The sequence below is a fragment of the Plodia interpunctella genome, chromosome 18 (genome assembly GCF_027563975.2).
Source record: "Plodia interpunctella isolate USDA-ARS_2022_Savannah chromosome 18, ilPloInte3.2, whole genome shotgun sequence".
Taxonomy (NCBI): domain Eukaryota; kingdom Metazoa; phylum Arthropoda; class Insecta; order Lepidoptera; family Pyralidae; genus Plodia; species Plodia interpunctella.
This window is the reverse complement of record NC_071311.1, coordinates 2,731,484-2,759,445: the sequence shown is the minus strand read 5'-3', so window position 1 is coordinate 2,759,445 and position 27,962 is coordinate 2,731,484. Positions and strand designations below refer to the sequence as shown.

The window sequence follows — 27,962 nt, the reverse complement described above, 5'->3', positions numbered from 1 at the left end:
CCCGCCCGCCCAACAGCCCGCTAGGCGGGCGGCGTCACTTTACCGCGGCATCGGGGCCAGCGCGTCGCGTCGCGGTGTTCCTAACTTCAAAGTTGCGATCGCAGTATCTTACGCGTCTTTTTCAGTGTTCGAAACATATAATTTAAATTGAAAGTAAATTAATTTTCGGCCAGTATTCATATTGCAATACTTATTTAATATATATTTTTTTCTAGATAAAATATTTTTTTCGGCCAGTTCATATATTGTTCAAACTTTATTGTTTTGGCGGTTTGTTATTAAGTTTGGTGGAGTTAAAAGGTAGGTTTACGTATACCGTTTTTTGAAGTTCATATATCATATTAATTTTTATTAATAAAATCGGTAAAAATGTACTTAGATTTACAAAATAATAAAAAAACACAAATTTCATTTAAAAGTAGGATGAACATCTATGTGGTATTTTAACGTCAATCAACGTTACTGTTACTTATAGCAACATAAAAGTAAACAAATCGTTTCAGTCGGTTAATATTTTAGTAATATTTCGTAACTTTGAAGTAGAGCCAACCATTTTCTTTTACATATGAAAGTTAGTGTTATAATGAGTGTTCAGAGCTAAAAATAAAGTTTAAATTAACATAAAAAACTGTAGTTATTCGGAAACAAACTTTGAATTTAGATATAATTTTTGAACTTTTCTGTATTGACGTCAATTAGAATATGGCGGGGGCGTGGTATTAGTTTCAAATGTTGGATTGATAAAGATTGTTAATAAAAAATAGGGATATGTTTAAAATTAAAATTTAAGATTGGAGAAGGAACAATGAATATATTTAGTTTAGTTAGAAAATATTTAGTTTATTATTTGAATATATTTAGTTTATTATTTGAGGTCTAATGTCTGAATTAATTGGTATTTGTCTAAAAAAGTATGAACAATCTATTTACTCTTGCATTACAAAGATTTTTATTTACCCCGCACAGACTTAATATAAATAGTTGCTCAATGAAAAGATAAACGAAAGGAAATGAATAGGCTATAAAAATACAGATGTTAAAATAAACCGGAGATGTAAAAGCTCTAAATCCGCAAGCTCACCTCGGAGTGGGTCAGTAAACTTTTGACTTCTGACAAAGCGAATTGCTCCGGTTACTTCGCCGCTTATCAGAAATAACTTTAAGTTAAAAAGAAAGTCCAATGATAATTTTAAAAAGATACCGTTTGATACCGATAAACTTTTATGTAGATATTTTACACTTCTCCTTGACATTTTTCTCACTCATGTGGAATATTTTCTTCCATTTTGCTCCGTTACTTGCCAGTTTATTTAAAACTCCCTTCCTATGTCTAGTTCTATACCGCAAACCATCCATCTCTTTGTTTTTCCTCTATTCTTGATACTTGAAGCCAGGAGATAATAATGACAATTGAACAAAAATAGGATCGCAGTGCGATCAGGTCGCGCGATCTGAGTAGTTAACGTCCCATTTCTGGCGTCCTTTTTTTAGTAATATGGTTTCCTTTCCGCCTCAAAAATAATGTATATTTTATTGTAGCCTAAACCCTAAACATAATCTAGATTTTTTTTAAAAACCAACCTTAACTGTTGTAATAAGGAGTTAAAGTTGGTTTCGTCGCGAGATATGCGACTGCCCTCCATGAGGTACCTTTTCTTTGATTGTCACATTTTATTATTCCGAAATCTATGAAGTGGACCAATTGCAATAGATCTTTAATAAAAAACAGCAGAAATAAATCGTATTTTTTATTAAAACTAAAGCGTTCACGCGATCTACACCCAAATAAACCGGAATCATTTATTTACACACTTACTAGATAAACAAAATAACATGTCTGTGCGATCTTCGAAGGAAATTTAAACACACGTGACCTTTCAGTAAACATATTAAATATAGCCCCTAAATAAACTGATAATTAAGTATTCAAGAGCGTTTACGCAGTTTGGCTCAGCAGTACTTTCCGACCTATTAAAACCATCAAGCACTTACCACTTCAATATAAAATGAAATAACATATAGGGTACTTTTTATCCCGAAATTCCTACCGGGAGCGAAGCCCCGGCGCGCAGCTAGTAATAAATATAAGCAACTTGCTTAACATGAATACATGTAAATTATAATTATATAATATATTTATAATTATAATATATTTTATTGCAAGACTTGAAACTATAGGAAAGTCGTAATAAAGATATTATTGCCATAACTTAGAATTTCGGAATTTAAGAAATGCAATGAAAGTTTTTATTACCAGTTGATATTTTATTAAAAGTAGTAGAGTTTTGTGCAATGCTCTTTTAACTTTAAAACCTTATAACCATTACATTGTTAGTTTTCGTTTGTTATAATTTGTGTTATGCGTAGAATTATTGTTTAATCGCGACCGGGCTTCGCGGCTTCATAACCCGGAACGCGGATTTAAGATTTTAATGTTACCAGATAGCGATACTTGATACCAGAACGCGCGATGGTTTGTCTCCGATGAAATTAAATTGTCGTTTGTAATTTCTGTAGCGCTTTGGGCGCTTAACCGTTTAAATAAATAAACGATAATCTCAAATTTGAGTTTTTATTCAGGTGGATCTCTCGTGTATTTTTGATAATCAGTCGATTGTTCAATTATAATATTAATAATATGTTCAAATCATAATAATATGTTTATGTTGATGTGTGCGTGATGCTGAAAACAAGTTTTGTTCAGCGTAGAGCCTTTCCCTGTGTGAACCAGTAGTTTATTTTGCCCGCAGTTATGTGTTAGTAAAATGTTGCGTGTATTCAATAAATCCTATTATTACCCTTATAGAATAACAAGGATACTCGACCCGTTGTCGAACATTATAAAAGAGAAGTCATTTTATTGTCAAAATTTAATAATTTTGTATACAACAGTAGCAACGCTCTGAGTTTATAATTTTGTAATGAACATTATTTACACCGTTTCTTTTAAATTCTGCTCTCATTCCAATGTACGCCACAAACATGAAACGGAAATTCTAAATTTAGAAGCTTTTAGCATGTTCCGGTGAAATAGTAATTATCATTTAGTTCCCACTCTCATAATGAAGTAAAAAACACTCTCATAATGTAAATACTTAACTATAAATTGAAATAATCAAATACTGAAAAATAAAACTTAGCTTAGTACCATGCTAGGGCTTTCAAGGCAAGGTCATGAATGTAATACTTAAATGTTAATCTTATCACACCCCTTTTTTCACTGAGGGATGACATAAACAACGATAACAAAATTTGCAATCAAAGATGGAGTTATCCTTCATCGACGACATTCAATTGTGAATTCGTCCGAAGTTTCAGAGAGACGAACTGAATTTGTTAGCGCCCATCTAATTAGAATTATTGTTGTTCTTTCCTCCGCCAATGGGAAGGCGAAACTCTTCGCAGTTAGATCACGCACCATTCACCATTGAAGCGCGCTCAATTCATTATCGGAACAAAATGCTTTTCGAATCCAATTAGACTTAGCTATTCGTTAGCTTACAACTTTCCGAATGCATAATTTGACATTAACAGCGCTATTAATCGAATAAGTTGTTTCAGATGCGCCGCGATTGCAGCTGCTTGAAAGAGAAGAAAAGCTGATATCGCAAAGGACTGGCTGGAAATAAAAATTTAAAAATTAAAAACAAAAGCCGTATAGAGCTGGTTGAATAGGGCATGAGAAATTCTATAGAGAACATTTTGAAAAAACAAGTAAATTTTTGTGGTGGTGGCAGTCGCAAAGGCGGCGCCGCGCGGTTCGGTTGTGGCTCGCTGGCGTTGCTGGTTGCTGGTGGGGGCGGGTGCCGTGAGCGCCCAGAAGAGCCCGCTCGGCTGGGCCATGGGCAGCTCGCAGCGACTGGCGGCCGTGGCCGCGGTTTCGCATGCCAGACATTACTACAACCACACGCAACCCGACGTAGCCCAAGAAGCCTCGCCGTACACAATCAATGTTTTCTTTATCAGGTTAGTATCAGCAAGATAGGTTCATTAGCTTAATGGATTACCATTTCGTCGTTCAAAGATACACGTTGTAGTAGCACATTCGATGATTTACGTATACACAACTAACTAATCGCACCAGATCAAGTTAAACACGACTGAACGGTGTGGATGTAACATGATATTACATTATTTGCAGCATTACATCACTGCGCGGTTTCAGTTAAGATGATATGTTTGGTAATAACTATTTTACAACAGCTCTGTGTATTCCCACGCTAAGTTTTATAACAGTAAACGAGTTGAAACATAATCTGAACTATATAACCTACAAGACTACAGTTCTTAACAGGTTTAAATCACGTCGTAACGTTTATGATGATAACAAGACATGCCATTGAAGATTGGTCAATGAAATTTTCCAATCCGTGGTCCCGTTAGCCGTTCTGTTTTACGTCCTATGAATTTTTCATGGACCATAATACCTTGAAGATTTATGCGAGGATTTAAAGATGACAGTTTTAACTGCGGCCTGAGTGGATACACGCTAAATAATTCAGGGTGAGCAGGTAACACAGGTGGTTTCGGCCATTTAACGTGTTTGGAATCGTTAAAAATTTACTTTTTTTTGTGGTACGTATGTTATTATGCCGTTACAGAATAAATATACAATTTTTTTCGCAAATTAGTTAGTGTTGCATATTCGGAAACAATAAAAGACAATTTCAAATATGTATGCATATATGACATCTTCAGAAATGTCATGTGCGTTATTTTCCGAATTACAACATCTTTTTATAATTTTAGCTGTACTAGATTAATTACGTATACATATAAATATTAATGAATATACGCATGAATAGTTTGGAGAATGTGAATAATAATTTTGTTGGATCGGATGTGTCCACGATAAGGTTTAAAAACTAAAATAGAAATAATAGATACCTTGCTATCACAGTTCATGGTCATATGCATAGATAAATTGTATTCATAATTAAAATAAACAAGGTTTAGTGGTAAAATTATATAAATTAGAAAATACAGGCACTTTTCGAGTTAATAAGAGAACTTTGATGCCGTTTTCCTTTTTTATTTATTACTAGCGGCCCGTCCGGGCTTCACTCGGGTTAAAATTTAATAAATTATACACCTAAACAATTCTCAGGAATCACAAAATCTATTAAAAAACTCAAAATCTAAAAATATCGAATACCCAAGTCAATCTGAAAAATATTACTTTTCATCTTGACCTGACCGGGGATTGAACCCGGGGCCTCTAGTGTAGCAATCCGGGGTGATGATCATTAGGCCACGGAAGTCGTCAAAACTAAAATATCTCTCCTCTGATCTGCGATTTTTCCTGGCTACTTCGTTAGCCCTAAAGCGTAGCTTCGCATCTAATCGACTTCTCACGGTCTTCAGCATTTTTTACTATCAGGATATCATCCTTGACGATATCCAGCACCAGCACGATATAATTTAATCCGTTTGTACAGGGTCAAACCATAATATGGTTTAACCCTGTACAAACGGATTGAAAGATCACAAAACATGTTGAAAGTCAATTTTCCATTCGTTGAAATACCCAACATGGCGGCCGAGCTGCCATAATCTCCTGGTTGTAAAAGAAAACCAACATTGTTGTGGAGTTGTGGATATGAGATTAACGAGAGGTACTTACCTGAGGACAGGGGCGGATCTAGCCCTGGGCTACCAGGGCCCTATGGGTATAAATGCCATGTCTGTAAAGTTTGACTTTGTGATTAGATGTAGGTAAATCGCTTAAAAGCAGATTTTAAGCTCTAGAGCATAAATTAAAATCTTTTTATGGATTTATTTTTTACTCAATAATGCAAAACCAATTATCATACAAAAGTAAAGTGCTTTAGAACAAAAAAGTAATATCTTTTAATCAGTTTTATAAGTGGCCAGCGATTAAATTGGCCAAGCTAAACAGTCGCGTACATCAACGATTATTAGAACGCAAACATTTATAATTTTGTTGTCAATTTCTTCGCACTCTAGAGTTTAAACATCTTCGACATTAAAGCGACATTTCACGTTGGACGTATCTCGGTATGAAAAAAAAAATGTAAATTAAATAAGTTATTGGATTGGCAATCCTGAAATGGATATGCTCGTGTGCGAATAAACAGAGGATACGTGTAGGCCCTATATTCTTATCGACATATCGATACAAACTCCTCCTCGGCCGTCCCGTATAATAAGCCCAGGGCCGCAAAAATTCACCACCCGCCTCTAGACGTAGGAGTTGATTCTGTAGCTGAAGCGTCTGTGAGCTTGACGCGAACTTTGTAGACACGCCTACAAGTAGCTTTATGTCTGTACTTAAAGTTTCTGTAACTTTAAATCTTACCTGTCCTAGGTGAGACATAAAAACAGCAAGAAGCGTGACACTACGCGTTGGAAGTAATTATGTGTTATTTACAACAGTGAGCAAACTGTCGCATCGCGTCGTGTATCGATCTATCGCTCACCTAAGACGATGCGCTATTATAAACTACAGCGCGTCAAAATTTTATTTTGGGATCTTACCTATGGATATTACTGATATCTCTTAGCTTATATGTATACAGGTATATAACTTAATACGAGATACGAGATTAAGATACGAGATTAAGATACGTTTTACGTAATTTAAGAAACGTATAATAACATTCAATTATTAACGCAAACAAAATGAAATTTTACATAGTTACGTCTTAAAATATTAAGATTCCAAGATGACTACTGGTGTTAGACTAAAAATATTGGAAACCCAAGTAGTCCTAAGACTTTTGATCTCTAAATTGTTGACCTTTTTTACTTTTCTCTATATATTTTGTTCAACTACAAACACAAATTAACTACATTAAATTTTGTACAATTTATGTTACGTGCATTTAAAATGGAGGAACAATACTTTAGGAGTTATTTATTAGTAAATTCGATTTTGTCACTGGAAACTTCCACGACATGATTAATCAATTAATTGACCCATTAAAAATAACTGAAATGCACTCAAGTATTCGCCATTTCCAAAAGTTACCAGGCTAATTTGCGTGGCGCGCACAAAGACCCCGATTAAGAAGTTTAATATTCAGGCTAATTTCGGCCCTCGGCCGCGGCTCGGAGCTAACTGCAGCTTCGAGCTCCTTCCAAACAACGAAAAAGAATTAACTTTTTAACTGAATTATAGACCTAAGTTGTATCTTTTTCTAAATTTCTACCATTCCTATTAATCTTTACAATCATTATCAATAAATATAGGCGAAATTGGTCAACACCGTTACTTTTTTCTCTTTTTGTTGATGATGGTCATTACATTATGGTATTGTGTCATTATGACATTGACAATTCTATGGGTTAATAAAACCTAATTTAATCTTTTATTTTTACAAAAAAATATTTTTTGTCATAATTTTTTACTGTTTTCAGATCATGGAATTAGTAACGGAGTACCTACTTATTCCATGCTTCTGATAGATCTTGTTATATTAAACGAGTCACAAAAAAATCATGTCTGCGCAGTTGAGGAGTTCCCTCGTCGAGAGTCGATCTTGGGTGCATCAATAGGAAAATTTAAACTCTGTTAGCGGAAGTAGGTGTAATTTAATTTGTAAAATTTGACTACATATAAAAATCGGGACAGATGAAACTAAATATAAAAGCTTGTTAAAATATATGTATTAGTTAAATATATGTAGTATATATAGACTATAGTCTATCTTCGCCATATATGGCGAAGAGAAAAGAAGGTTTGTGGAATCGTATTGTTGTCGTAGAATCTCAAATTGTCAGGTCAGTTAGCTTGTGGATTTACGTCACAACTCGGCTCAATTCCAGGAAATGTCGGCCGTCCTCTAATAGGACATGTGAAGACCAGTTTATGTATTAGTTACAATTACAGAAGATTTACGAAAAATATTGACGATCTGCGTAGCCTAATGGCTATTATGGCGAATAGGTATACTGAAGGTCCCGGGTTCGATCCCCGTACTTACCTTGGAGCCAACTCAATCAGTATAATTTGTCTCTATTTATATTTATTTATTTATCTATATACTTGGTGATCGAGTGGTGAAAATTTTGAAGGAAATCTACTTGATTTACTTGGATTAGTAGAATGCACATTGAACGAGTTTTAGATTATAGATTTTTTGTACACTAGCCCAAATACGTCTAAAGTACAAAATTTAAAGTGGAAACTTTATTAGTTTTAGTAATATTTAAGTTACATTTTATTGTTTTTCTATATAACTGTTTTGTTTATAACTGTTTGTTTCCCAAATAAAAATAAAATAAGGAAATAATAAGTTTTGTAAGAACTATTATACAGTTGTTTATATTTAATGTTGGTAATTATTGCTTGTTAACTTCAATTTATTTTAGTTAAATATCCCACTTATGTTATAAATGACAAAATTTTGATGTGAGGGTGCTAATTACTCAATCACGTAAGATATCAAACAGATTTGAATGAAACTATGTACACCGGTACAATTATAACCTGGAATAGCACATAGCTTACTTTTTATTCCGAAAATCCCACGGGAGCGACGCCTCGGGCGGAGTTAGTTGAAAATAAATCCCATTTCAGTTGTGAGGTCCAAAAATATTTGTGATCGTGATGCAGTTGATCCGCACAAATATGGATTAACACTGATTAATTTCCCTCTTACAATGAATTATTCTGTAATAATGAGATTTTTAATTGATATTGGAAACAATGTTGATATGGCAGTGCAAGGTTAGCATTAATTGAAACTATGCATTATTAAATATATTATTTTCATTGGGAAAGACAATCATGACATGTAATAAAATAGATAATTACGTATTTTAAGACCAAGTCACCAGAACTAGGAGGAGGGAAATAATAGATTTGATTAGAGGTATTGGGCATAGTAGTTTTTAAATGCGATGTTGTAGGCGATGACTACATCTCAATTTGTTTCTGAAACTCATCTTGTACGATACTCTTCCGTCTTATGATCTAGCCAACTAGCTATTTAAGAAACCATTTCTTTAATCGATATCAAAATATCAACTCTATACTTAACCCCTGGCTTCACGTCTCCATGTCTCTAGCTCACACCATATAATTTAATAATCATTTTAAATGTCAACTTGGCTGGGTGACATCTGTGAAGACCTGACGCAATTATCCAAATTATTTGCGTGGTTTTATACGGGTCTTCGACGTGCATTGACAGTGTGATAAAATTGTATGTTCCGTACTGTCATTTTCATTGGACGGTTGCTTTTGTTTTAAAATAGTAAAGTTTTAAAATATTAATAACTGTTCCCATCAGTCGGGTGGGATCCAAGTACGTTTACAGACGTCTAAATAAATCAGTCTATATTTTGGTACCACGCGGCTTACATATATTAAAAATATATATCAACTGCACGATTATGGCATTATTTGCCTAGGATTGCAAACTTTAGATTCAATATAACATTTTTTGATCAAGACAATAGGGAATTATTAAAAAAATATAACGACAATGAACCCTGAGGGTGCCACGGGATTCTTATGAGTATTTTCGTTGTTTGAGCTTCATAAGTTTGTACTTTTATGGAATGCTTACTTTTCTAATAAAATATAGTACAATTTCGCTTACTATAAGATATTTTTTAAAGAATAAAAGTGAGACACCTATCACCGTATTACACCCTAGGGGGTTAGCGTCCCTAGTGTTTATCGACTTTACTATCGTTCTAATTACTTTATTCGGGCGTGCAATAAGCAGCTTCCAGTATGCGTCCTTCTCTAATCCTATTTGCTTGCCGCCGGCTGCGTATGGCGTAGTACCCGGCTGGACAGAGAAGATAATTAATAATACTTTTGATGATTTCGACGATAAATGTACGTAGCTCCATGTCGTAGCTTCCTACTGGTAAAATAATTTTGGAAATTATTAGTTCCAAAGATTAGCCCCTACAACAAAGTTACATACACTGCCTCTTCATAATTTAGTGTAGATTACTTTTAAAGTCATAGTTTTTACGCAAAAAAATGTATGCATCCATACATAATATTATCTTTGATTTTGAAAATTATGCTATATTACAAAAAAAAAAACCTTCCTTTACATTTTAAACGGCTCTAGGTATACATACATATTCTTCTTTATACGTCGGTCGATGCACCATCGCGCATAACTCTTAAATATCGCTCACGCATATTACCAACGAAAAATAGTACAAGAAAAAAATCCTAATCTTGCAAATCCGACGGGCAAATTACGTGTGGTAATTTCGATCTCGCTAGCAATGTATCGTTATCTAACAGATAGACTAAATACGAGTGGTGCTTGATAGGATAGTTAATTACGGTATCGACAGATATCGACAATAATCAGTGCTCTGTAATCTCACTGGTGGAATTAATATTCATGATTAACGTCAAAAAATATAATGGAACTCATGTGTTTCTTGCACATTACTTGTCAAAGTGAAAAGATTTTTATTGATGTAGGCATATTCATACTAAGTATTTTTTTAAAACTTACACCCAAAATTTTATTCGAAATATAAATCAATGAAACATTTAAAAATTAGTGTATTTTTTTATGTATTACACTCTTTCTCAAATATATACGCTTGGATGAATGCTACAGTGATGGCAATGCAAGACATGACACGTTTCTATGACCCTTTATTGGTATTTCACTTTAATTGACTAATTGTATTAATGGCCTGATTTACTATTTTTAATTATTACTGCAGTTTGCAGCATTTTTGCCTGAAATTACCTCATATGCCAGACAAGCATAGATCAACAAAAAAAGATAAGATAGAAGCATACAAGTTTCATACAAATTATTTTTGCTATTTAGAAAAAAGTATCACATCGACTTATAGTGATTTGACTTGACTATACAAACGACGGTAGCTATTTTTATGTAACAGCTTCCCCATAGCTGAGGCGCTAGCGTTCCTTATTGGTGATCAAGGATGATAAATCAGACTATAAAATACTATAAATATGATTCAAATTATAAATAGGTATTTTTAAAGGTAGGCTACATCCTTATTGCGACTGAGCGTGAAGGAAAATGCCAGAACCGTTCGTGAAAGCGAAATGTCAGTCTGCTAATCATTAATACCAGGATATTAGTTCAATAATAGAAGCAATGGCAGAAGAAGCGTGCAATGTAACTATACAATGAAGATATAATGGCTTCGCTTCCGTGGGAATTTCGCGATGGCAATGTATCTTTTTTTTACTCAGTGCATTAAACATAAAATTCAATGTACGCTGTAATATATTTTAGACAACATCTAGGCTTATCTCCCTCTCATTTTAGAGATTCTCGGTTAGTTCTTAGGCCGTTAAACGAGCCCAGATACCGCTGGCTAGGCTGTATTTTTTTTTTTACAAACGGACTTATTAAAAATAACTATCTTCTTCCGTGCGACATACTGTAAGACGTAAGCGACATTATATGTACTACATAGGAGAGGTTAGAAAACATTGAACAACGTATCTCGTTTTTAGATTCAATGACAAAGTCAATATGAGGTGAAGAACTCTCACCTCTATACGCATAGGACATAGCGACGAATTTTCTATGGATTTGGTCAAGTCGATGCGGTAGACTGTACTTGGAGAACCTAAAATATTATGTATGCCGTGACAGCAGGCCTTCCGTTATCGCGCTACGGTTATCGGCAAAGTAACGATTAAACGTCGTAAAAGTCAAGGGGAGATTGAACCACCGATCTGCGGCACAATCTTACACGTAACTTTCGAATTATTTTGTTGTGAAATTTATTTAAAGCGAGTTGTAACATTGACGACGCATGTTGCGGATACACTTGTAAACTTTCATTTATTAGTTCATTTCATAATATTATTTAAAAAATATGTTATAATATAGGGTTGACTAGATTTTGATTGATTAACATATACATAGTAGGCTGAAGATTTCGTAATTTATGTTCCCATAGTGCAGTGACCTAACTTGTCTGACAAATTCTCAGTAGTTCCGACTAGTGGGAATTTTCTTTGCCTATTGCAAAAGAAATTGCAGTTATACCTAGTCGATAAGACTACTAAGGCCGTAGATGTATGCATTATTTTTAATATATTATTTTCACCCATTATAACTAAATATTTAAATTTTCGAGAAGTACTTTCATATTGATTTAGTCTTAGTGACTTAATTCAAGGTCTTATGTATGTGGAGGATTTTTAATCGCCGACCAATTGTGTCGGGCGAAGGAAAACATCGTGAGAAAACTTGCATTCTGTTGTCTATACGGAGGGAATTTATATCGCGATGGTTAATAGTTATGTTATTAACGTAATTACTAGAACACAACCTTCTACTTTTTATAAATCAATATCTCTTTGCGAAAAAACAATTACATTATACAGATCATAGTATACTATAGGTATATATGTCACGTATTTGATCACAATTAAAGTGGGGTGTATGAAATAGATAATCTTCAATTTATTTTTGTAAACCCATACGTACGTCGCATTTTTCTGCGCAGTTTAAAGTTAACGCCAAAGTTGATCGCGTCGTACGATTATATAATTTGTTTATTTTTCAGTTTTTTTACAAACGAGAAATGCATGATGCATGTCATTCATGATTGATTTTTCTTGGACTATTTCGAGATTTCGGAACTTGCTCACGGATCTGGCATCAAACTGGGAAATAATTGTACAAATTTGATCAGTATTTCCAGATAATAGTTCAGACAAACGCATCAAGTATAGACAAATCGACTTTCTAACTCTGGGTATATAATTAGGTTTATTATATTAGTCATACAAATAAAATCATTAACAAATAAATAAATATAAATATATTAGGACAAATCACACAGATTGAGTTAGCCCCAAAGTAAGTTCGATACGTTAGCCCCAAAGTAAGTTCGATACTTGTGTTATGGGATACTAACTTAACGATACTATATTTTATAACAAATACATATATAGATAAACATCCAAGACCCGGGCCAATCAGAAAAAGATCATTTTCCATCATGACCCGACCGGGGATCATCTAACCCGGGACCTCTCGGTTCAGAGGCAAGCACTTTACCACTGCGCCACCGATGTCGTCAAATAAAACTACCACTGACAAATATTTGCCAGACATTTGAAGGCGTCATTAGCTGAAGGTCATTTTGTTTGTCACAGCGCGACGTTATGCGGCGTGCTGGTGGCGGTGTGCGCAGCATGCTGGCGGCGATCCGCGCCGTCCGACAAGCCGGATGACGCCACCGAATGCAGAGGAGTATACACCGTCAGTGCTGACGTCACACTTACACAGGTTAGTTTTTTGTTCTTCTGACAGACACAATCGACCGCACCTCGAGTTACCCCGCATAGAGCTGCGAATTTTGCAATAATTTTGTATAGCTTGAAGTGCTGTTGACTGTACAGTATTTTTTCATATGAGAATTTTCCTTGTTGCTTCTTACTCAGAGTTTCTTTTCAACTTTTTCTCCTGTACTTCGCATGGTCTTCGGCATTCTTACTTGTCAGACCTTTGGTAAGACTACCATCCTTGAAAACATCAAGCTAGCGCTTCTTTTGTTTGCTACTATTAGGACGAAGTGAGACGGCCAGAGGTCTTTATGACAAAGATTTGCGGTTTGTAAACAAAAAGAACCCTCAAACAAAGAAGATTTATAAATAGATAGTTTTACTTCTCGAAGTGGAAACAACATCTCATAGTTTTGTTAAAACAATTTAGTATTTTCTAATTTACGTAATGAAAGGCTACCACCAAATTTTCAACTTTGACCTTAATAGTTAATGCTATAAACGCGTCGAGGCGCGATGAGCCTAGTATATAGGGCGTCGAATTATTTCCCACGAATAAATCGTTGCTACACGAGTGAAAGTATCCTATTTCATATTTGTGTATCATTCAAATTGTTTCAGCCTCATAGAACAATGGAAAATGTCTGAATACTGAGTATTAAAAAGAGAAATATTAAACTAGGTGCAAGGTCCAATACTGTGTCAAAGATTTATTTAATCACGTGTCACGGTTAGTTGTCAAATTCAAATGTATATGACAGTTGTCTAGATCTGACGTTCTATTGTAAATATACAAGTTCACATTCGAATCTCTCTGCGCCAACAACTTCTTGTCGAGTGTGTTAATTGCTAATACTATTTTAGTCAGATTTAGATGTTGCGCCAACGACCTCGTGAGAGCATATCATTGATAAAAGGTTAACCGTTTTTCCGCTTGGAATCAGGGTTTGTCGTATGCCATAATTGAGTTTATTTTTTTGGTCAAGGCAAAGATGAGAAACGTCATAAAGCCAGTCTGTCGTACCTTCAGCAATAGAATATATTAGCATACATAGTGTTGGCAATACATATTTGCCAAGGCAGAAGACAGTAGACGTTTTTCTTCCTTTTCCCTTTAAGACTATATTACCTAAAAACACGGATTACTGAGAGACACAAATAGTTATGTCCGACTGAAATTTAGTTAGCAATGGAAAAAAAACTAGCAAATTATAAGAAAAGCTAAAGCGTTTCTTGTTTTAGGTAAAAGGTCTACATGTATATATAATGCCTAACATACATATACACAGCATGACCAGTCTTTTAGATTGTGCGTGCCTTTAATTGATTAAATGATTTAAAAATAATATGTACGTAATAGTTTCTCAAGTTTCATAATTATATATTAATATTAATATATTTATTGAATTCTTTACACCGGAACCATTTGATGATGATGCTATAATAAGGCAGTAATAATGTTCCATTTTATCACCCTTTGGGTGCGGACCGCTCAATATGAAAAAGGTTGCCAGATATAATTTGTTTATTTTTCTTTCTTCAACATACAAAATATATACCTAAGGAATCTATGTCATATAGATATATCTGTATGTATTGGTATTCAATCACAAAGCATATTTCCGCGTATGCATTACTGCAACCCCGATGCGTCCTCAGAATGCATTGCTGATCATCTCGCATGCAGCATAGCGTCTCGCTTCATTCAGCGGTATACCTCACAAAGGAAATGTTCAATCTCACATTCACTATTGTAAGTTATAGGCAAAATAGCTTCACAGGGAAAAAAGGTAGAAAAAGATTATAAGTATATAAACCATGAACCTAAACATTAAAAAAAATAATTGTGATTACATTCTTAGCCTATACCCCTAGGAATCTGTGGGCGAAGTGCGGGTTTACATTTCACTTCTCACTATCGAATCGATTCGATGGTGAGAAGTGAAATGCACCCACACTAACCCCTCCGACCATTTTTCATTCGAATATTTCTCAAATAAACAAATTCCTGAACTAACCTGTAAAATTTCTAAAGATATATTTGTATTCTATGGTTATGTAGGTACTCACAGAGTACCTACTAATTCCATGACTTATATAGTTCCCATTGAAATTGACGGTGGTAAGTGCGGCGGAACCGGAAGCGGAACAACAATCCCGCGGCGGAACCCCGCGCCTCGATAAACGCATTAGCCCGCGCCCCAAGAGGCTACACTATAAAATACCTAGTAGACATTCAGGAGTCATCTTCTATTTTTAAAATCAATCACTATGGCGCCCGCCGCGCCCCTCAAGGTTACACGATAAAATACCGCGTATACGTTCAGAAACTATATTCTATTTTTATTTTAGACTCGAAAGCCAATATGTCTCAGAAGTGGCGCCACAAATTTAAAAATTAGAATACGACGATGTACCTACTTATTAATTTTTATTTAAATATCGAAAAACTGTTCTGACATCCATTTTTGTCTTTTCGAAAATATCATAAAATCGACTCTCAATTATTGTCTTTAAACATATACCTGTGCTTTTTGGGAGTTAATATATTTTTGATGGTATGTCGTGAGAATATCAGGCATATTTTATATGTTATGTATATATTCATATTTTCTAGGACAAAAAACTGTTATTCTTTCATTTTAGGCAGGACACACATATACTTTTAAAAATACCAAAGACAATAAATAGTGCGTGAACCGGTACGTAGTGGATCATAGATAAAATAAATATATATGTGAATGGACACTGGACACGAACCGAGCTGCCATTTATTTGTTTTAGAACGACATCACGTGACGTCGTGTCACGCAAACTTTGTACGTGTATAGGAAAATGTCATACTATTTTACATATCTATACGTTTAAAACGTTCACAAAAATAGGTCAGTCATATATGTATGCAAATGTTATTAAGCAATAACCACTGCAGAAGAGTTGACTTCGAAATTGTGTTCGAAAATCCCAACAATCTATTATGCTGTATAATTTTATCTGCGGACAGCATAATAAAAAATAATTACAAGTTTATTTCATAGATAATATATCCCATAGAAGAAATGATATTATACATATCCCAACCAAGAAAACTATACAGATGATGGACGAGTATAGAACTAAATGAGATAGACGATTTCCATACAACTTCCAGCCCAATCCGGCTAATCTCATATAAAGTGGCAGATTGGGACGGGCACATGATGAAGGACATCAGATGACCGCGCTCTGTCTCTTTTCTGCTCATGTATTTCTAATACGCTCTTCTTGTAGTGTGAAGATGAAGACTTTCTCTGTCTATGGTATATAAAAAAAAAATCATTCAAAGTTTTGTAGAAAAGTGACGATAAACGACCGACTAAAGAATAAAATACAGTAAGACATGTTTGTTAAGCGCTAAAGCTTAAAAAAGACAATTCGTTGTCATTGAAAAATACTCGCCATTTGCTATAGAATCAACGAGTTTCATTCCAATACAATGGGCAGGCGTCGCTGCCGTCCATTAAATACTTAATACAAGACTAATGACAACTGCACGAAGAAATGAAGTCACTATTTTTCAACAACATGATCAAATAGTCCGTTTAAGAAGGAAGGGTTGAGAAGGAAAGACAGATTTTATATAGTAAACAAGATTCGTTTTTTCTTCTTTACGCTATATAACCTGTCTCAACCTTTCCTTTCATGGTCGTTCCTATTTCAAATTACGAAATACATGTACCTAGTCCGCCTGCTGAGATTGAATTATGAAGCGAAATATAGCAGTCCGCGACTATTGGATTACCCGTGTAATTTATTGATGTCCGCTTTTATTTATAATTTGGGTGTCGCGTGTTGAGTACTCTGACGTCAGCGAGCTGCTGGGGTTATTTACATACTAATATTGGGAAGTCACCGGAACCCAGTAAAAAGGGCTTGTTTTATTTTAAACCGAGCAATTAAATCTGATGACGTACTTTTGACCAAACTCAACTTTAGCGAAGAGTGAATTTTATTCTTAGAAATTGGACGATTCAATAAATAAACAAAACTTTACTGAAGTGTAGGTATACGCAATATGCTTCGTGCAACTTCCAGCTATTTGTAATAAATTCCACAGTTGTTTTTTTTTCTGGAATATTTTTTTAAGGGATACATGCCTTATTGGTGAAAATAAATCGCTCCGGCTACGTGGTCAGACTTTTGTCCGTCAGATCGGACGGACGGACAGGACGACATGAACTTTTTTCCCTGTTTATTAAATTGAGATGTGTGGTTCCCGATCTAGACTAAGGACCTAGAAACCGTAATAGCTGATAGGCAACAACAGCATTTCAAAAAGAAGGTTCTGCGTTCTAACGCTGGTCTATCAGCGGTCGTAAAATTACAGCAATGTCTTCAAAAACTTAAGTTTTATTTTACACGATTTTTGGCTTCAGGGCGTCAAGAACAAAAATAAAAATGACGAGTGAAAATTAATGATTGTTTTAATAATGTTTATCGAATTATATTATTATTATTTATTTCTTTATTTATAACTAGACTATCACTACAGTGCTACCCATTGTTATAAGAGCCTTATGTTCTTTAAATCTGTGATGAAAATCATAAGTACTTCAATTTTTAATTCTATAGCATTTTAAAGATATAGGAATACACAAAACATTATAAAAGCAACACCATCAACCGTTAATGAACTTCTTTGTCATAATTCCAGAATAAAAGTCACCCGATGACAGAATGAAACTGCCTTTTGTATTTTAAAAATGGCGGAATTTATCAACAGATTAAATTCTGCACGGACATCACGGAGGCAATTATTGCTAATGTGATTTTTATCAGACATTGTCTGGCAGAGCGAGAGGGAAAGTGCTTGTTATTGTAAACATGGGAAATCTTAGTAAACGAACATGTCTGAAATGTTAATACATAAAGGTATTACTACCAAATTTGCTGACCGTTTTCTTATGAAAGTGCTCTCCCTGGAGACACAAGTTGTTATTCCGCTTCGCTTAAAGTTATTGGTTAAAAGTTGCATTTTGGGTCAGTAGGGGCAAGTAATAAAAAAACTGTGCTAGCAATTTCTTTGTTTTTTATTTATTGTTAACCCCCCACGACAAAGGGAGGGGAGTTATATGTTTAACGTATCTGTAGTATTATTATAGTATATACTTGTGTTGTAGCGTATTTGTAGCGGCTGGGCCGATTTTGATCCAGTTTTATTTATTTGAAAGAGATTTTAATCGAGAGTGTTCTTAGATATGATTGGAAAATGTGAGTTCAACGTTTGGAAACCGGCAGCTATTTTCTAGCTCATGACGCCAGCATCTTCGGAGGTGTTTTCTTACTTTTTTTTTTATTACTCACGAGTGTTAGTGCTGTGGATCGTGTATAAGTTACATTTAAAGGTTATGTCCGTTTGTTGAAGAATCAATATGAGGCAGTGAACTGAAAATATTAGTTTATTTTCGTTCTATAATTTAATTAGTTCGCTGGATTTACGAAGCAATTTCGTTTAGCTTCCAAATTAAACTAGTTAAAACTGCAAAGCTCCAGTAATTCGCGCCGACCCATTAGATTGACAACTATTTTGGCGGCAAATAGACTAATCGAATAACTGGACTGGACACGTCGAAAATGTTTCAACTTAAAGTTGTTTGGGCTAACACTGAATGGATTTTTAGTTAGCGGTTATAAGTTATAATTTATTTTTATAACGATTATCCAAATAAATATAACCCTAATTAAGAATTTATATAAATAGGTATAATTGATTTATCCATATAGCACCGCTCAATTTCGTCCGATAAAAGTTTTCTTTTTTTGTGTCTCTCAAAATTTGTAAATGTCAAAACAATCGGTTCGTAGTTCGTGGCATTTAAATTAAAAATATTGATATGTCAGTTTCTCGAATTAAAAAAATCATATAGGTAGATGCGCAACAAAATAATCACACAATTGAATTATTCAATAGACGTCGGTGAACTATTTCGTTCGTTCAATCAGAAATCCAAGAGGCGTCTGTCTATCTCTAGGGGCGAGAATCGGTCGGTAATAATCGCTGAAAGCTATAGAAATAGCATTTTCTTTATTGTTTTCCGTCTGACGAAAGTAATGGATTATTTTTGTGTCAAACTGGATAGTTTGACTCAAATAGACACCGGGAAAATGTTTAGAAGAGAAAGAGAAACTATATCCATAGTCTAGTTGTCAGATATCAAGCCGGCATTTCTTGGATTTTGCCCTTAGCCAGGGTCAGGCGGGAACGACATAGCTAGACATTTATTCTCTTCGTAATTTGCCGGTCTACGTAAAACGTGGCTGTACCTTGCTCAGATGTCACTCCTGGAGCTTATCTGGTATATAAAGTACAAACTATACATACTAACATCACGCATCTTTATGCAGCAGCAGTAGCAATAAATTCACTATGAATTTGGGCAGTTTGATGAACGGTAGTTCACTGTACTAAATACGGAAAGGCTGCCGGTAACAGAGATCCAATTTAACCACCACAAAACAGCTTGATGGAAAGCAGGCCTTTGCTCGTGGAGTCTGTCTGTCATAGACAAATGAGATGGACGTAGTGCAAATTGCAATTTCATTATACCGCAGAAAGCAGCGAAGTTTTACTTGGAAAACGACATTATCATATTTAATGTTCTCTCTCTTTCTCATCCTCGCTTAGCATAGTCGGCTGTGACGCCCGGAACTTCGTAAAATTTAAATGTTTACGATTTGAAGTTTGGCGTTGATTTTAAGATCGGCCGCCAGCCTAACATCAACCTTTAGGAATGTTATTGCCTATCGGCCGACAATGCTGTTCTTATTCTTAGTCGCCTTATACAAATTCCACGGAAGGATTACTGGTGTTCTAGGGCGGAAACCAACACGCCCCCGGTTAATGACTATTTAGTCTACAACAGTCTGTCTCCTAAAGAAATCCAATGAGGTCATCTTCGGTTAAATCATTGGTGATATATTGCCGGTCCTTTTTCATTAGGCCGGCCATTAATTGGACAGCAAATATTTACTACGTCAACCTCACACTGCCATTCCGGATAGCTGAAATGCTTTATATATAATATTTACATAAAATGATATAGCCAAGCGGATTTTTGTACAATTATTTTTCATTCTAGCTCCAGTTCACACGTGCAGCATAGTGGGTTGCACGTGTAAACTTTGAGTTCTCGTCTTTCTCTTGAAATGAATATTATATAAGTTAAATAAATACAATTATTGTAATGGTATTTGCTTGCCCGTCGTTATGCTATAAAAAAGCACATGAGAAATTACACGTCAGCGAATCCACTGGAAGCTGTGTAATTGAGAGTGAACCAGTTGAAACCAGATCAAACCGGCCGTACGCCCTGGATCGCATGCATTGTTCCGCTCGTCTTATGAGCCCTTGCATCGTTAAATCAGTCGATGCATTCCGTTGCACGCTGCCTACACTGCGATCCAGATTTACAGTGCAATTAAGATTCCATAAATACGAGTATATTACGCTAACACACGATTCGCTTATGACGTAAATCATATTGTTCTGAAATTAAAAATAGAATCTAATTGCACAGGTAAACGTAAGTAAATTTTTCGGGAAATCTAAAGTGCATTGGATTTAAAAACAGCCTAAGAATGATGTACATATCTATCTTGCCCTTACATTACATACATTCCCTTCTATATGTAAGTATTCTTTGAAGTTTTTTCTTATTCTAGAATTTATGAAACAGCTGTTATATTATCTAATTTCATCATGGGACTATTGGGATTATATTCTCCCAACAGTTTTAGAAATATTTCTATTAAAATACTTTGGCGGATTCGGCATGGCATACATTGCTGATTTTTCCTAGCAAAAATAAAAGCTCTCATACAAACTACACATAATATGCTCTGCTATATAAGCATGCGTCTACGGCGTTGCGCATTTGGCGCGATAGATGTCACCACAGTAAAACAATCTTTGAATGATACGCCATCCAGCCCATAACCAATTTTTTCCATTTTTGAACAAGCATGCTCACAAATTTCAATCTCACAGCCTATAAACTCAGTGTAGATGCATTTTCGTTCAACAGGCACGTAGTAAATTTCCTCTTGAGCATGCGATCATTGTTGCATAAACCTTCCGTTTTCGTAGTAGGAATACCAGGCAAGCTCTCCCTGGGCAGCGGGCGCCTCACGTAAAGTGCTTCTTTCTGAAGTAAATGCTAACGTACCAAGTGCGGGAGGCAGATGAATATTGTGGATGATGCTATACCTTGACCTATTTATTTAGAAGCTTTTAAATGTAGTAGATTATGTAGAAATTATGTATATTGGTCGAACGAAAACCATTAGTAGCCTCCGTAGTTATGAATATTTTGAATTAAAATGTATGTACATTTTAATATTATACATTCCTACACACATCGTAAGAATGTGCACGTTTCACCAATAGATAGTGATTCCGGGCCGGTAATATATATTTTAATGGCGCCACAGAGCGCCAGGGATCATGGACCTCTGGCAAAAAGAGCATTAACTGAGTACACAAATAACTCGTCCATATCAGATTCCAATTGAATGTTGACGACGTAATCCATCACACGCCCCGCAGTTATTTACTATTTTATTTGCATTTAATGCTTTTAACGACGCAAAGTTCAATTACGTAAATTTAATCCTGGATATAAGAAGTTTAGATGCTATTTTTACCCTACATGTCATAGCGTTTGACATGATATTTGAGTTTTTTTAAATTATTTTAGATAAACGGTCGTCGCGTTGTATAAAAATGATTTTCTTTTCTATAGTAGTAAACGATACTTTTAGAAATGATATGTGAATGGTACTGAACCACACCAAAAAAAGCCGAAATAATTTTGAAGTTGTAGCCGAAAGATATCGGAGTAGATTCTCACGCAATCGAAGTACTCCTTATTATTTCATCAAATCAAATTTATAAACGAAAAACTTCCATCGATGCGTTCGCTTAAAATTTTATGACTGTGTTTTTGAATGCAGAACAGACACAGAGAAATGTGATGAAGTGAACTTATTTGCGTGAGAATCGGGGCTCAAGAATAGCTTTTTATTCTATTAGTTTAAGTTGATTTGTGGTTTGCTAATAAGAAGTCAACTTAGACTAGTAGAATATATATCTTTTTCCTTACTAAAACCAGTTTTAAACTTAAGGCTAGTGGAATAAAAAGCGTACAGCTGACCTTTCTAGAATACGATACAGCCTAAACAGTTTAATTGTTTCATTTTATAGCGAGTTTTCGACTGCGGTTTCTATCCACTTATTCCAAGCCTTCCAGCCACTTAATTTTTTAGTTCCTCCTGCAGACAACCGAGCACGTTGTGGCTTTATTAATTATATGTTTTACTAATTGTTCTTACATTTAAAACTGTTTTGCGCATTTTCACGACATAAATAAATCGATTAAAAAATATATATATTTTGGTACATTATGAGGGTGTTGTTTCTAAAGGCAAGTAATTAACTAACTAATTTCCTTTCAGATAGAAGTAAAAACAATAACAAATTTAAGCATTCAAAGCAAAAATAAAATCTTGTTATTAATAACTTTATTGCTTCAAGAGACAATATCAAGGACCTCAAAATAGTACTAAAATATCTCATCATTGATCATCCTCCATCATCATTAATAGTCTTTTTTTAGGCCTCTCCTAAAGACCGGCATCCTTCTCGGTCTTGTGCCTATCTCATATCGATACAGTCAATCAATTATGAAATCGATTAAGAGCGAGTTTTATTCACTTGCCTATGTGCCAATTACTCTCAGGTAATTAAATTGGCAACTTGTTCCTTATCAAAAAGTGATAAGGTCCGTAGTTACGATTTCACAGTAATTTGAACGTTTTATAAACAAAGACAAATTAATGACACATTTTTTATACTACCAAGCGGGTAAAGAAGCTTTCGGCTCGCCTGATGATAAGTGGTCACCACAACACCTGCAACACTAGCGGTCACACGAGTGTTTCCTACTTTGTTGTCTAGGATCTTTTACAGATTAAGTTAGTCTCAAAGTAAGTTTTCTTGTGTCTCATTATCTTCATCTCATCTTTTTTCTGTGTTGTTTTTTTGCATGTTTTTTCTGGTGTTGGAGCCAAGACTCCGCTTTACTCCATTTGGCCCTGATTGGGGATCTTACACGATGACCTCAATTTCAGAAGTATTATACTTGAGCTACTTAATACCTCGACTGCACTGTCAACATTTTTAAAGAAACAAAACATTTTCTCCTTGTACTCACCATAACAATAGAAAAATTAGGCCCTACACCAGTCTTCTTCATTTGAACACCTGTAACAAAAAATATTCAATATTAGCCATATATCACAAATTAGGAAATTCATGATTAGGAAATCATGAATGACAAAAAAAAATTGGCTATGACAACTGCTACACACGTCGTAGAGCTTTGGCTACGACTGCTACATACTTCGTAGAGCTTTAGCTACGACTGCTACATACTTCGTAGAGCTTTAGCTACGACTGCTACATACTTCGTAGAGCTTTAGCTACGACTGCTACATACTTCGTAGAGCTTTAGCTACGACTGTTACATACTTCGTAGAGCTTTCGCTACGACTGCTACATACTTCGTAGAGCTTTAGCTACGGCTGTTACATACTTCGTAAAGCTTTCGCTACGACTGCTACATAATTCGTAGAGCTTTAGTTACGACTGCTATACATTTCGTAGAGCTTTGACTACGAGGATCTACGACAAAATCTGTTGATGAGATCTGATGTAAAAGAAAGCTTTGTTTTTGATAGACGCGGCGGGCGACTTTTTTATACTATGTATTGATCAAAGAAAAAATGTATTGTCGACAGGTGCAGGAGAACCTGCCCGGACCCCCTCCGGCCTACGACACCGTGGTTGCTGACGGGCCTTCGAACAAACAATGTCACAGTCTACAGGTAACATGCGTCAATATTTTTGGCCTCTATATCATTATTATAGTTTGTTGCGCCGCTTCTTCTTTATAGAAGTCGGCAGTAGACTTAGTTTTAGTGAGTTTAACAGTTTAAAGTGTTAAACTCACTAAAACTAAGTCTGATTGAAAGATAAAGAATGCAATTTCAGATGTTCACGTTTTTAGACGTGATGTACATTTCATCCTAAGTAGGGTAAAGAATTTCGAATTTAATTCCTCGGTTTTATTCACTGCTGTGACGTCTCCGAGCCCAAAGGCCAATAAAACCTTAAATTTTGAAGATATTGCTATAAGGCAGAATTGATGTACCTTTTATTTATTTCAACATTAAATATAATAGACGGAATTAATGGTAAAAGCAGTAAGGTAATAGAAAAACGTTTTTTGGCTTGCATAAAGAGTTCTTGTGGCGCGAATACTTATATTTTTGTAGGTACAATTTAATTTAGTTATGTTCCCAAGTTTTTGCCTCACTTCATGCATATGTAAATTGCATTAGAAAGCAATATTAACGCAGATGGTTGCGTTAATTAGAGACAGATATTACATTGGATTCAAGGCATGCATGCCATATCAAGATAATTATTGCAAGAAAGCGAATCTGATGATAGATTTGAATGAGGCCGTTTAAACTGTCACAAAGATTGTTTTGACAACTTAGAGTGGGTCGCACCAGTAAATTGACGTTAACTTTAACCTGCGCAAAAAAAAACGCAAGATGTTTGGCCTAAAACCCTTGCCGTGCAGGTTAAAGTCAACCTCAAAGTTGACTGGTGCAACTCACTGTTAGATTCGAAATGTTTTTGTCAATCTCGTCAATTCCATTTCGGCGGATTTCGATAAAATTGGGAATTTTTAATCCAGAAATTAGTACGGGAATGAAATTCTGTATGCATTTTTATAAATCTGTATCGTCTGTTCACTTCTATACGTCTATTTCCAGGAGGTGGTGACAGAGTCGTGTCCTCGCTGTGAGAACCCGCGAAGAGAGAGTGTCCGCGACGGCGGACTTCCTTCGTATGAGGCTGCTGTCCTCCTCAAAGACACTAAGTTATAATATGTCTAATCATTATGAGACACTGTATGTATACGCATGAAACTAGATGCTATGTCGAAGTCAAAACATATGCCAGATACCGGCATGCCACAGGGCGCATCGCACTAGCGCCAACATCATGTTTTTATCACTAGCTTAGGTAGGTCAGGTAGGACAGTACGTCCTGTCTCACTCAAAGCAACAATTTATTTATCTGTTTACATTTAAGGCCGGTACACAATAACTGTCTACGTATGTGTACGTAATTTGCGTATGGAATTGTGACTGGCTGCATATGCATACGCGTGTTACAATTCCATACAATAAAAAAACATACGCATACAATACGCATGCCTTTATGTGCACCAAAATCAGCTTATGTGTGTTTTTTTTGCTATATATAGAGGTTGCTATCCATCCGAATCTTGTGTCACTTAATTTGGAATACCACCGGTCTAGACCGATATGTTGCATATTTCATACAGGTAATTTAAATTACCTGTATGAAATATGTAAATTAATAATATTTTAAGTCACGAAAATCCGGATGACAGATGTATTGCAAGTCGTATGGACGGACGCTTTAAAATACTTTGATGTTTTAATACGTTTGCGGAGGCTAGACTAAAACGTATAAGCCAATCACCAGTCAACTTTGACGTTAACTTTAAGCTGCGCATAGGTTAAAGTTGATTGGTGCAACTGAGGTTAATGTTATAACTGCTAGTCGAGCGTCTGTGAACGTGTCAAATACCGGACACGTTATAATAGATGGTTTATAATAAAGTTAAAAGAGAATGCAATTTCAGATGTTCTGAAATTGATTCTGTTCTGAAATTAATATATGACTTAATTTACCAAAGTTTGGCCTATTGTATACTTAGCCTTATATATTAATAAAGTCGTAATTGTCTTTAAATTAAAATTAATTTAATATATTTTACAAGCACTATGTCAACACAAAACAACACATTTAGGGTAGTTGTCAGTGTAAAAAATAAAATGAATAAACATTTCCAAAAGTCATTTTGAAATATCCAGGGACGTTAATATCCAGGGTTCCTAATTTACTATTTAGACAGGAATATTATACAGTAGCGACTCACGGGGCTAGATATTCTTGACAATCGTCAAAACCAGAGCAGTTATATAATATGGCTACCGTAGATGTTTTATAAAAAAAACTAACATAAATAATAAGAAGATTTGAAACACGAATGATGAACTATTCTCACAGCTTATCTTCGAGACTTTCTCATTGATGCAATAATCTGCGGCTGTCTGTATGCGGATCACGTGTCAAGCAAGGTGGGTATGCGGACCGCGTCTGCGGACCGTCAAACCGTCGGATCCGACCATGATGAATAGCGCGGACCGCTGACAGGATAAAAGTTAAACGGAGAGCCGAATTTTTAGATATCATAGGTATTTTACCCGACCAAAAAAAGGGGTTATGTTTTTAGATGTATGTAAATTTCTTTCTTTCATCTTCGCGAATTTTAGTGTGTAGTGTAACGCCGCAAAGCCCGTGGTCAGCTTTCAAAATAAACCTTAAGATTTTTAAGATTCGGCTGTAATTTTAAACCGGCCTGCCTTACGACAATATTTCTTGGGGATCTCACGTGAGAATATGCAGTGGTTCTAATCCATTGCGGGACAACACGCCCTGTACGTGAATTTCTTTATTACACAAAAATATCTAAGAGTCTTAGATATCCAGTTACGATGTACAGTAATGTAAGTGAGCCATTATACTCAATAGGCCTGGGGACAGCTAGAAACGGAGTCGTGTTTTTATTTTTTTAAATGGTGACATATTACTTTTACATACGACGGAATACAATAGCAGAGTTGATAAATTCATTACGTTGGATGTTTAACTTTTCCAAATGATCCAAATAAAAAATAATAATACAGCTATATTGTGTAACTATTACTCAATAAAAGCTATACATGTTATTGCTGAATTTGTCAAAATAGCCTATTGTAAAGTTGTCCAATAATAGTCGCCGAGTTTAAATCCGCATCGTAAAATATTATTGCTTATTTTATGTTATTAGCTCATGTTTACACGCTAAAATGATGATACGGTGTTGTGGTTAGCGTTTTAGCATCAATTCAATAGTGTGTACACACGAGGTCATTTAATCAACTCTTATCAATATTTAGTAATTATGCTATTTCTTACATTAATGGTTTATTTGCAGCGTGCAGATAGAAAAATTACTTATGTAAACTATTCAAGTGAAACAAAATTGAATTATTTCTTAAATAGAGTATAATTCGCCATTGTCATATAGAAGAAATAGTAATTTAAATTTGTCCATCCTGAGCCGGTGAAGAATGTAGGATTAAGTTTTCTTTGAACACCACATTGTAAACAATGTAAAGTCAGGTTTTTGCAAATAAATATACTTTGTCTTTGTTTTTAGAGTGCCCAGAAGGCTGACGACATCTTGAATGATCAATGTAGTCGTCAACGTTGTCCAATGTAGTCGCCACCTCTTGAGTCCCGAGATATATTTTACATGTGGATGTTTTTACGCTGGCCTGGAATCGAGGAAAATACATATATACCACCTGCTTTTTTTCCCGCGCAAATCGTAAAAGTTAAGGCAAAGCGCTAAAACCTTTTTTTAGAAACTTGTCACTATAATTGGATAGTACTGTAGCCGGATAATGCAAATAAATTGGTGGAATGGCTTATTGGTAATATAAGCCTATATATATATATATAAGCCTATATATA

At 35.1% G+C, this 27,962-nt stretch overlaps 2 protein-coding genes across 2 annotated transcripts in view; one reads left to right on the top strand and one right to left on the bottom strand.

The window, feature by feature from the left end:
* fdl (fused lobes) overlaps window positions 1-27,962 on the bottom strand; it is a 76,372-nt gene that overhangs the window by 20,114 nt on the left and 28,296 nt on the right. Inside the window, exon 3 of the mRNA XM_053758169.2 lies at window positions 23,488-23,537. The gene's annotated coding sequence lies outside the window, so the exon portion shown is untranslated. The remainder of the gene's footprint in view (window positions 1-23,487; window positions 23,538-27,962) is intronic.
* Window positions 37-27,946, top strand: LOC128677394 (uncharacterized). Its single transcript, XM_053758178.1, has 5 exons — window positions 37-300; window positions 3,562-3,966; window positions 13,109-13,241; window positions 24,074-24,160; window positions 25,121-27,946. Exons 2-5 carry the CDS (start codon window positions 3,842-3,844, stop codon window positions 25,232-25,234), a joined length of 459 nt encoding a protein of 152 aa, XP_053614153.1. The 5' UTR covers window positions 37-300; window positions 3,562-3,841; the 3' UTR covers window positions 25,235-27,946.